The sequence below is a fragment of the Macadamia integrifolia genome, chromosome 5 (genome assembly GCF_013358625.1).
Source record: "Macadamia integrifolia cultivar HAES 741 chromosome 5, SCU_Mint_v3, whole genome shotgun sequence".
Taxonomy (NCBI): Eukaryota; Viridiplantae; Streptophyta; class Magnoliopsida; order Proteales; family Proteaceae; genus Macadamia; species Macadamia integrifolia.
In genome coordinates this window covers 12,203,972-12,216,591 of record NC_056561.1, presented here as the reverse complement: position 1 = coordinate 12,216,591, position 12,620 = coordinate 12,203,972, and the positions used below count along the sequence as shown (strand labels likewise).

The following is a 12,620-nucleotide window of genomic DNA, read 5'->3' as shown; positions in this document are numbered from 1 at the left end:
CAAGGACACTTTAGTCCTTTCTGAAGTAGAGACACAATAGGAAACTCATAGTGTACATCGCCTAACACAATTAGAAACAAACTATGTCTAAACAAACATAAAATGATAGGGACACTCCCCCTATCATGGTCAACCACTTAATGTACCGCAGAGATATGACAATAACATCCCTACGGAAGCTATCTTAACAATTCTGAATCTTCTTATCTTTCTGGGCTATAAATATTCCGAAATAGACTATACCCAGAAAAAATTGCGTTTGTCACAAACTCATACCAATCCACAAAATTACTCGAATTGGGTTGTAAACGATTTATTGACGGAGTTAACCATTTGGATAATATATCCAAATCCATTCCTTCTTGACCGAAAGGAATCCAACAAATAAAGTAAATAGGACTTCATTTATTTCTTTCAGGGGTAGCTTGTTTCGGGTTTGGCGCATTTCATGTGACAGGCTTGATGCGGATCCGGGTTCCAAAAGCTGGAATTGGCTATGGGCCCATCAGCCTTCTTCAACCTTAGGTCATGATAGGACACAAAACCAGCGGACTGAATAAGCCTCGGGTCGATGGAACTCCTTTAACAAGTCTCGGTTTGGCCTGAACTTTCAAACGAAGGCTGCCAACCTTGTGGCTTCTTGATTCTGGCAGACAGGTACCTCGAACAGCAAGTGACGAGGAACATCTGTTCCTGCAACTCAGATTTGGCTATGGATACTGTTCCAGATCTGGTTGTGGAGTAATGGTTCACAAATCAGAAGGACTTTCGACCTCAGATTCAGATGTCTGAATCGCCTTAGGGCTTGCTACTAGCCTACTACTACTCCAAGTTTCAAGCCAATAGCTTTGGGTATGAAGGAGATCGACCCACCTGTGTGGTGCTGCTAACGTCGCCCAGAAACAAAGTATCTCAGATCAGAAAAACAACAGCAGGAAGTTAGAAGGCATTGGGAAGAAGAAGAGAAGAAGATAAGAGAAAAACCAGAAAAAGAGAGAGAGATGAGATCATGGCAGCCAATATTCAGCCTAACACAACATTCAATTTCAAATATAAACTTCAAATCTGAGTTCTCTTCCATTACATGGCTATAAAAAAGAAATTCAAAGCATAAAATTGGAAGTTTACTAAAATGGAAACTAGCCTAATTGGCAACTGAAAATAAAAATTCAATCTAAATAAAATACTACCAAACTAAATTCTAAGTCTAAAAGGAAAGCAAATATGGAACCAAATCAAAAGATATTTTTTTCTAAACCCATCGCCCAACTACATCAAGGCTTGTATGGTCCTAGAATATGGGTGTCCAATCCTTATGGACTAACCGGAAAAGTACAACCTGTAAATCCAGCGTGGGGCGTGGAAGGTTTTGATCCTTTTGTTTTGGGAGGAATAGCCTCTCATCATATTGCAGCCAGGGACCTTGAGCATATTAGCGGGCCTATTCCATCTTAGTGTCCGATAATTGTGGTTGTCTAATTTGTCTGCTGCAGTGTTGGAACTTGAGAATTTTGGTTTCTGACTGACTTTGCTAGATCATCACATTGAAATTACCATTATAAGGTTGAGAGATGGATATCTTTTATTGTTATTGTAATATTTTACTGGAAAATTTTTTGTTCTTAGAATGAAAATAGATGAAAATGTTAGCAAAAACCAAAGTTTAGGATCCTTCAAATGTTGCAAGGCATGCTTTCTTTCGAGGTCCACCCATAGTTAATAATATGGATATGAAAAAGGGTATGGATACAAACTGGTATTAAATGGAACTATACTTCAATAATACTTTAATAAATTTGGAGTGAAAATGCACATGGCAATAATATGGTACGTGTTTAGTACTTGTGTTCCTCTGTAAAGATCTGGAAGCAAAACATATGGGCATATATTAACTGTGCAGCAGGGGCATGTACATTATTCAACAAACAGAATTAAGAACACATAACACCTGCGGCCCTGCCTACCCTGCCCCACCAGTAACCTTTGGCCCCTCTCCGTGTATGTCAATAAATTAAGATTGAGTAATCATTAAATTAAGAAAGCATAACCCCAACCCTTCTTCTAGCTTTAGTGTCTTCTAAACATGAAAACAAGTACTCAGGTCTTCAACTACGATTGAGTTTGGTCTCTTTCATCCCCTTCTCTCTCTCTTCTCTTGTCAAAAGGGCCTTTGACTTGGGATTTAGTATTAACTAATCGATTTTCAGCAATATGGTAGCCCCAGATGAGGTACGTTACAGGACGCAACATCACAGCCCCAAGTTCTTAACCACTCCCTTCACCCTGCCAACCATAAAAATGAGAGCTCCACTCCACTTTCCTTCACATTGATAGAAGAAGAATATTGAGAGTAAACTAACTCAAAAAATTTCCAGTGTTCCCCAATCAATTCATGATCACAATCAGCCTTTCATTGCTTCTATCCTCTTCTGCTTGGTGGTGAACTGTTATGGTGCTGTGCTCGTCTTTACTCAAGCAAACACTGGTGGTCACTGTTTCACCGAAAGCAGGAGAAGTTTAGTGCATGCCTCATCCCTTTTTTCCCCGGCTTCCTTTTTCTCTTTTACCTTCTTTACCTCTCAAGATCCCACTAGGTCCACTCTTGGGCTTGCTCTGTTATAATCATCTTCTGGCTGCCAGATCCAATTCAGTGAATGAAGTGTCTCAATAAACATAAGGGTTAGGGAACTCGGCCAGAATCAAAATTCCTGACTGAAGTTCTCCATTTTGTCTCTAAGCTTGGTATTACTGTACATACTAGTGTAAGAATTCCCAGCTCCAGAAGGCTTGAATGGTTCCCCTGCGTTTTTTGTTTTTTGTTAGAAACTGAAGAGGAAAGGGAAGAAGGTAAGGGTTTTGGTCCGTCAGATGAGGGTAGATGGTATGGCTGTATGCTATGTTTTTATTTTATTTTATTATTTAATATAAATAAATTATTGGTTTTTAAAATTTATTATATGTATTAGATGTGTCGCATTCAAATAAGTGTTCCTATAAAATATTCGTATAAAGATATGGAAAAAAAGAAGTTGTTTTTCTATAATCATTTGGTATAGTACACATATTTTCTATGGGTCCAACCATTTAGGTCACATAGAATGTAAGTCTCTAACTGTTTGACAGGCAGGTTATAATCCACTGGATTGGATGTGTGACAAGTTTTAGTCCATGGTTAAATCTTATGCTGGTTTGGAAAACAGGATTCCCCAAAACAAGTTCTGCTAGGAATATAGACATTGAGAATGAAGAGGAAAAGAAGAAATAAAAGAAAATATAACAAATTTCTTTGAATAATGTGACGAAGAAGAAAGTAGGAAAAACTAAGCAAATGGAAGTACTGATCCGAACTTCAAACAAATGATTGTAATAAGGTCCAATAGGAGAGTGTAGCTAAGAGAGATCTGATTTCTCTCAAGTTTTGATTCCGTGACAATATTCTCAGGATGAGACCTTTTTTTTTTTTTGGGTGAATAAATAATTCATTATCAAAGAGAGAAAAAAATACAGCCCCTTGAAAAGGGAGGGGGGAGAAGAGAGAGGACAAACTCATAAAGAGACAGAGTTCTTGATGACAGAGCTAGGAAGCTCCCAGGAAGCTACAATGTGACAATTTCTGGGGGAGGGGGTACAAGTAGATGACACTTTAGAGATCTTGGCTTTAACGTCAACGAAGATGGAGTTCCAAATCTTTCCCAGAGGCCGAGAGTTGGAATTCCATTTCCGATGATTTCTTTCCATCCAAATTTGGCTTATAGTGGCACTGAATGCAAGCTTTCCCACGTAGTCACAAATGGTCTTCCCTTGATAGGACATGTCCACCCAAGTCCATTCTCTTTGCAAAGGGAGAATCCTTCTATTGACAGGCCAGCATTTGGAGAGAACGAGCTTCCAAATGGAGTTAGAGACAGGGCAATCAAAGAAGAGGTGATCCATATCTTCAGGTACATTGCCGCAAAGGTGACAAGCAGGGGAGATATGGATTCCTCGTTGGATGAGTAAAGCTTGCGTAGGGAGGCAGTTCTTTAAGGCCCGTCACGTGGTGAAACTCTGACGAGGGATATGGTGCCTCAACCAAATGAGTCTATGCCAAGGGGAAGGGGTTCCATGAGCTCTACAGAAATCCTATGCTGATTTTGAACTGAATTGGCCCTTTGGATCATGGTTCCAAAGGATAGAATCTTCCGTAGTGATCCCCCCAAGAGGAATGGAAGGCAAAGATGACCAAATTTCAGCTATCTGGTCAGAGGAAGGGGGAGGGGCAGCCCAGTGACCCGAGATGATGATATCAACAACCATAGAGAGCCTAGGGAGACTCGAATTGTAGATATTTCTTACACTCAGAACCTGAGAAAGAAGTCCTTTTGGATGCCAAGGGTCCAACCAAAGAAAGGTGGAGGAACCATTCCTAATACGGATGGAGATAGCTCCAGAGGCCAAAGGCCTTGGGGAGAGAATCTTACGCCATGCCCAGGTGGCATCGGAAGGAGGGCGGACTGACCAGAGAGATCCTCTTCTAAGAAGATAAGAGTGGACCCAGTCAACCCAAATGCTTTTCCTTTTAATGATCACCTTCCATATAAGCTTGAGGATTCCTGCCATATTGACCTCCTTGATGCGCCTTAAACCAAGACCCCCTTCTTTCTTGGGAAGGCAAACAGTAGCCCAACTGAGGGGCCGAAGGAATCTAGGAGAATCACATCCTTTCCAAAGAAAGGAAGCAAACAGAGCTTCCATCTTAGCCATTATCCCCTTGGGTAAACCGAAGATGCTAGACCAATAGATGTAAGATGCCTGAAGGACTGACTTGATAAGCTTAAGGCGGCTAGCAAAAGATAGGGGCTTTCCTTTCCACAATTGGAGACGCTTCCTAATATTGTCAAGCATAGGGGCACAATGGTGGCTTGAGAGCCTTGCAGGAATGAGCGAAAGCCCCAAGTATTTGACTGGAAGAGAGCCTACAACAAAGCCCGTATTTTGGAGAATCGATGCCTTGGAGGCTTCATAGATTCTAGTCAAGAAGATGAGAGATTTCCCAGGGTTGATGCAAAGACCTGACATCAAAGCAAAGGAGTTCAGACATTGCATGATAGTGCCCAAGGAAGGATCGTCGGCTCGAGAGAAGATCATTAGATCATCTACAAATGCGAGATGGGTGAGTCCGATGGACTTGCATTTGGAAATAGGGGTGATGGATCCCAAATCATTGGCAGTTTGCAGGCTACGAGAGAGAACTTCCATAGCAAGGCAAAGAAGGTAGGGGGACAGAGGGCATCCCTGCTGAATGCTAGTTGAAGAAGAGAAATAACCCGCTGAGCTACCATTAACCAACATTGAAAATTTGGGGAAGGAAATGCAGTGGAAGATCCAGTTGGTGAAAGCAGGGGGAAAACCCATCATGTTAAGCATTGAGACAATGAAATCCCATCTCAAAGAGTCAAAAGCTTTGTGGATGTCAATTTTCATAAGAGCTACAGGAGGATGGGATTTCCTTTCAAAACCTCTTAACAATCTCATGACAAAGAAGGATGTTATCTCCAATGGATCGACCCGTGATGAAAGCAGACTGGTTGTCGCTAATGGGAGAGTCGATGATGATCTTGATCCGGTTGGCCAGAATCTTTGCGATAAACTTGTAAAGCAGATTGCAAAGGGAGATTGGTCTGAAGTCATTCATCGAATCCGCCCCATCTTTCTTGGGAATGAGGCAAAGGAAGGTATGACTAATAGCCTTGATCTGACTCGGATTATAGAAGAAGCTCTTTACTGCATTGATAAGGTCCTCTTTTATGATATCCCTAACAGAGCTAAAGAAGTCCATACTGAATCCGTCAAGCCCAGGGGCTTTGCTGGCTTTATGGGAAAGAACAACAGTTGTAATCTCTTCATCAGAGGGAATGGCCCAGAGCATAGGGGCCATATTGGCAGGAACCAGCTTGTTTATAAGGCCCTCAGGAATAGGCTAGCTCATGGAGGCCACAGGATTGAACAAGAGCTTGAAATGGTTGACCACCACCCCTTTTATCTCTTCCACCTTGGTAACTTGGGAACCGTCTGCAGATGAAAGCATGGAAATAGTGTTGAAGTTGCTGCTTTCGAAGATCGATGGAAATAGGAGGAGTTGGAGTCTCCTAGATCCAGCCAATTGATTCTAGATTTCTGCCTTAAGAAACTTTCTTCCTGGGCCAAGAGGCAAGAAAGGGACTCAGATTCAGGATGAGACCTTAGTCATCTAGATAATATGTTGTAGCAGTATTCAATGGGTTGTTATCACTATATATATATATATATATATAGGGAGAAAGAATGTTAACCGGTCCTGTTCCCTATGCCCTCTCACAGAAGAGATCCTCTGGAAAATAGGAGACCTAAAACCCTTTTAAAGGGTAGTTTAATTTGCAATTGCATGGACATGAGGTTTTTTGTAAACGAGAAACAAAAGAAACTACAAAAACTAAGGCTCTGTTGTTGTATATCCCAAATAATGGATTTGAGCTTGGTTGGAAGCAGAGAAGATACTTCCTAGAAACAGCGAACCAAGACCTTGAATCAGAGTGGAACATAACCGACTGTAACCCATGTTGCAAAGCTGATTTGAGCGCCAACTGAAGGGCTGATGCCTCTCCGATCAGAGTAGGGCCAGGGTATAAATGGATTGTGGCAACACCAAGAAGTCTCCGCTCTTGGTCAAGAAAAATGCATCCCAGTCCCATGGCTTGAGGGTTGAGGGTTGAGGAAAAAAGCTGCATCTGAAAACTGTGGAAGCATTCAATCGGCCAACCTTGGCACTCAAGAGGAGAGGCAGGACGGGAAGCTTGAGTACCCTTCATGGAGGTCCTTAAGAGAGAATTTCATCAACTTTCCTGTTCACCAATCTAATCCAAACTGTAAAGCTTGGACTGCTACACGAAACACCTGATCATTATGAAGTTTTCTGATTTCCCACACTACCACCACAAGGGCTGCAAAAAATTCCTTTCCCTGAAGCTTTGTTAATCGTGGAACTGATCCCCATTGAAGCAAGCATTCAAAGAAAGGGCGGTGATCAGTCGAAGCCGACCTCATGGTCACACATGGCACAAACCATGATTGCTGTGCCTGTGGACAGGTAAGCAAGGCATTGTTCAACTGTTACTTTCTCATGACCAGAACAAGGACACTCCTTTGTAGTGGTGATATTACACAGCGTCAGATTCACCCCAACGCCTATTGCATGCAAACAAGCTTTCCATAGAAAGGATTGAACACAGGGAGAGATGGGTGCAGTCCATATAAATTTCCACACAGCCTGAGGTATATTTCTGGTCCTTGCTGCCGAATGAGACAGATTGAGGTGGGTTGAAGTCCCCAGCCGATAGGATGATTTAAGAAAGAAAAAGCCCGATGAAGAGCATCCCCAGCATAAAGAATCATGTTCTCCTTCTGTACTAAGTGGAATGCGTAAAACAGCATCGATCTCATGGTGTGCAAGGAGACTTCTCAGCAGCTCCACATTCCATTGGTAGAGTGAGTGATAAGGTCTGGAACCTGAGAGACCAAGCAATTTGGGGGCCTGGTCGTGTGCAATCTATATCCATTTAAGCTCCCACACTTGGGTAGCCTGACCATTCCCCACTCGCCAAAGTTCTATTTCTTGAGGGAATCAATAAATTAGAGTACTGGAGATGAAACCAATTGTTTCAGAAACATTTCCAGAATACTCTAATTGCTCATATATATTTAAGAAACCGATGGACAATATTACTAATAATGAAAAAAAAAATTAGAATAAAGAAGAGTTCCTCTAGGATCCGCCTGGAACATGGGGAAGTCTATCCCCTTTAGAGTTCAAGTTGTCGTGAATTGGACTAGTTAGACCCCTTCAATTATACACAAGTCAGACGTCCAAGTAATACTTAATATAGGGTCATCCTACTACTAGGCAATCCAATTATTTGACTCCTAGACTGAAAAGGAAGAAAGAACAAGAAACAAATACAATTAAAGGAAACTAATAAAAAACTCTGAAGCAAGACTGATAAAAGTGTATTAGGTAGAACTGACAAAGAAACCAAGCAAACCAGCAACACTTTGGAATTGAATCAACAAAGTAGCAACCACATCTCAATACCCAAAATGTCAACAACAGCAACAACTCAGCCAAACTGTATGGGGAGAAAATAATAGAGAGAAATCTCTGCAATTCAATAGAAAACGTGAATAAATTCTATTGCAAATTTGCAATATCCAATAAAATGTATTTAGACCCCATAACCCAAATTAAAAATACCAATAACATTACTACTAAATTAATTTAGAGCTGCAGGGTCTCTGCACTCTCTTACTTAGAAGTGGAAAAATGCGCCCTCCAATATCTGCCAGTGGCAGCTCAGCGGGGCTGAAAATTATGTACTGTGGACCGTCAAGTTTCAGTCCATTCCTAGTTTGCCAAGTGGCAAAACAAGGAATTGAAAAATTAGGGACTACCAAGGGACTACGACAGTGGGTGCATGGACATCCATGGGATGGTATACCTATATATGAGAGTATAAATTGAATCTCGGTCTGAAATTTGACATGTGGCCTACCCACATCATTTTCTAAACGTCCAGTGGTCAAAATTTCTTGATCACCCTTCCATGTGGCAAAAAAGTTCGGGCTTGCTGGTCTACATCTAGAATAGAAATCCCGTTAGAGACTAATACCCCTTGAGAAAACTGGTCACAGCTTTCCTGATACAATTGGGAATCACAAGATATCAGTCTCATTGATTAGTTATAAATCTTTGAAACAAAACCAAAATCGCACAGAACAGCGAAGCTTTCACCACCCAAAATTGATAGTCGATAAAAGTGATGCTGCTACTGCTTCTAATTAAACTTCTATTCCTTGCCATTGATCTTTATCTCTTTTGGCTTTGATCCTCCAACAATTCCACATCACTTTTGCTGATTTTCTCCTATTGATCAGCAAATGATACTTGGGCCTAGAACTATTAAAAGTCACATGAACCGTACTGCATTCTCAGTTCTGAACATCTGCTGATAGTGATTATCTGATCCCTCCCAAGACTAAGTGATGAATCATTGGACATCCCACAAAGGGAATGAGACAAGCTGTAAGATCTACCCTTAAAAAACTTGATTCAGTTACTTCAATCAATGTTTTAAAGATTGAGATTGGGGAGTAATGAGTCTCGGTCAATCTGAGCTATCCTGACTGACATACATCACATTACTGGACTAGGTGAAGAATCATTGGACAATTCACAAATGGAATGAGACGAACTGTAAATTCTGCACTTGAAAAACTTGATTCAGTTACTTCAATCAATGTTTTACAGATTGAGATTGGGAATTAATCACTCGTTTCCAATCCAAGCTGTCCTGACTGGCATATGTCACAATACTTTTTTTTTTTTTTTTTTTTTTGTGGGTAAGTAGATGTCACATTACTTTACCCAATATTTAGATTTGATCAGTGCTGGTATGGATCCATCGGTCCAGACCATCAGATCCCAATTGTTGAAACCATGGGTAGAATTATCATGAGGAAATTGTTACATTCCTAGTTTTAGTTTGAATTGAATTGATTCACCAAATGTAAAGTCTAAGCTAGTCTGAAACGCCACAGAATATATTTTCTTTTTTTCAACATTATCGAAGATAAAAGAAAATATGCTCTTTTTTGTATTTTGGCCATGTCACACTCAAATCACGTCAATAATGGATTGGTTACTCTTGGACTCACATCATAGCTTATCCGACATGCATTTCATATTAAAGCCTAAGGCCATCATAAGATTGGACCCTCTGTGATGTGCATTGCTGGGAATATACTGCAGTCCATGTTCAAGTAAAAAGAAGCATTTAAAGGGCATCAGTCTGCTTGAATACTGGGCAGGGTTCTTAGGTGCTCATGTAATGGAACATCCTCTAGATGCTTTTTCTTGTTCCTCCAAAATGCCATCCCAAGGTATCCGTGTGATGTTTGCCATTGAAATTCCTGACTCCTGATAAATGCTTTATTTTTTTGGTAGAAAACTCATCATGAATGCTTATGTGACAGTTTCTTATGCTCCACCACTGATTCCAACTCCATCTCATATCCTTTGTTACACTAGACACCTCCCCCTCTTTATGTACTAAAACCTTGGCTATCTGGAAGTCAACTCCAGCTGACACTGCTTTTGCATATAGATCAACAGCTGAAATTTGTATGCAAAACAAGCCAAAATATAAACATTCTGACAGGTGGTATATGCACAGGGTGAATACTGGTTCCATTTGAAAGAAACTTCAAGTTCCAGCCCCTCCGAGATTTTGAAACAGCGGTTGGGCACTCTAGAACAGACTGCTTCTATAATGGCAAGGGCTTCAGTAAATAAGGGAAATCTGAAGTCTGTGAACCGACAACCCGATTATGAGTTCTTTCTCTCTCGGCGACGGTGATAGTAGGCTCGATTTTTATCAGGTTTGTAGTTCATTTTTCTGTATACTTCTTCTGATGTTTCATGATAACTGAGTCAAAAGTCAGTCCTGCCAGCAATTTTTCTTGGGGGCAAAACTAACCTGGAGTAGGAAATAGGCAGTCTTTGCTTGTCTTTGTACAGTTTAGTACTTGTACATTTGCTTTTCCTCACCATTGGACTTGGTGGGTTCTGCTGTTATAGTTCTTAAAAATTCTGTAATCTTTATCTTTCCTTTTCATGGATAACACAGCTCTGAGCTTTAAGGCCTGTAACCATGGATGTATCGTGTCAATATGGTTTTTGAAGGGTTAGTCGGGTCTTGCTTTTCCCATGAGGAATGATGCCATGTTAAGCAAGTGCTCTGGGTGCTTTGGATGAGCTTCTGTTTATCATTTTCTGCTGCCTTTTTCAGTTTTGAGCCATCTAAACCACCCACAGCAGTAGGATGGGCATCATCTCATCTTTCCAGGCCGTCTGACAGATTTACCCGCTCATTGAATTCAATCTTAACAAATCCTCAGTGAGTGGTGAAACGGGTGATTGTTGATTTCTTTTCACTCTCAATAGGGAGTTCATGCTTGTGGGAAAAAGTATTTGTAGCAGAATATACTGAATGAATTTCAAATATTCTATGCAGAAAACTTCAGCTAACTATCACATGAACAAATCTAGAATATGAAAGAAATCTGATAGCTCTCGAAACAAAATAAACAGAATAATCAAAATAGGCTATGTTCCAGTTGATTATTCTGTCAGTCCGTTCAGCCTATCAAATTTAGGCTATATCTGATAACAGAATTAGGAGTTCAGAGGAATCCTAGTGCTAGTAGACTTCAGGTAGCAAAACCAGAACTCCAAGATTAAATTAGAAATTTCCAGATCAGAGAGCAGTGAAACAGGAACTGATATGTCAAATTTGAGCTAAAACATATCGGCATATGGGAGTAAATGCAATCAAACAGAAATAGAACAAGGGTAACAGGATACAGCTTACCCCTTCTCCGATTCATATCCTGACCCGAATCAATCTCTTCGTTGGAATGGTTCTCATGGAGTCAATTTTTAAATGCGAATTTTCAAAACCCTTATCTAGGTGAGTACTCTGAATTATTTTGTACAAGGATAGGCTTACGGCTTTTCCTTAGACGCGAAAAGTCATTGTTCTCACACTAAGGAACAGCGTTTGCTTAGCCAAATGTCAAATTTCAGATTTGAATTCTGTATACCTTCCTATTTATATCCATGCATCGGTGATGTGTCAATCCAATGGCCGCGTTTGGCAACATTTCTGCCTTTTCAGGAGTGTTTTTATGCTAGGAGCGCTTCTGCAAATTTCAGTTCTCATGGAACAATTCCTTGAGGAAATATCACGTTTGATGAGAGAGAGAGAGAGAGAGAGAGAGAGAGAGAGAAGACGGTTTAAAATGCTTCTCCATTTTTATTTCGAAGGAGTATTTCAGCTTATGCAAGGAGCCAATGCTGCCGGAAAGAACCACTCACTAGCTAGCCGTACCAGTGGGAGGGGGACCCGACCGTAGAAAACCATGCCTTTAGGACCCAACCCAACGCCCATCTTCCAATAAGAGAGAACATTCGTAACAACCTGGTATGATAGGCTGCCATAGATCCTGTGTATGTGTGCTTTTTTTTTCCTTTCTTGTGGCTACTGCATAATCTCTGGTGTGTTTTTAACTATACATACATCACCAAATTGTTTAACAAGAGAAAGAAATATCAAATAGAAAGGGAAATAATTCCCTGGCTGATCAACTTTAAGTAATGACTGTACATCTATCCAGACTTCTTCATGCCTCTCTCCTCAATGGTCTGCTCCACTGAGTCCCTGTCTGATAGCTCTTGCCTCTGTTTCTTGGGCTGTACCTGAGAAACCACATTCTGAATTAGTTGACAAGAAGCTTCCATTAATGAACAAACATGGGGTTCATCCAGATTTTTGGTAGCAGGGTCAAAGCTACCATCAGTTATGATTAAGAGATTATCAAAGTTTAGCATGGTGTTAGCATTGTTCTAGATCTCGCTTGGTTTTGATAATTTAGGTCGAAATTTCGCCTAGCCTAAAAAAGGTATCTGCTTTTGATCAGGTTTCGAAAGTTTGAGCCAAGTTTCGGTCTAAACCTGAGATTTTGAAGATTAGGTGCTAATGAAGTTAACT

At 40.7% G+C, this 12,620-nt stretch overlaps 1 protein-coding gene across 1 annotated transcript in view; it reads left to right on the top strand.

Annotated features, from left to right (window-relative positions):
• The window catches only part of LOC122080034, a 52,511-nt gene extending 41,792 nt beyond the window's left edge, over positions 1-10,719 (top strand). Inside the window, exon 7 of the mRNA XM_042646890.1 lies at positions 10,245-10,719. Within this exon, the coding sequence (XP_042502824.1) occupies positions 10,245-10,427 (183 nt within the window). The 3' untranslated portion in view covers positions 10,428-10,719. The remainder of the gene's footprint in view (positions 1-10,244) is intronic.
• The last annotated feature ends 1,901 nt before the right edge of the window (positions 10,720-12,620 follow it).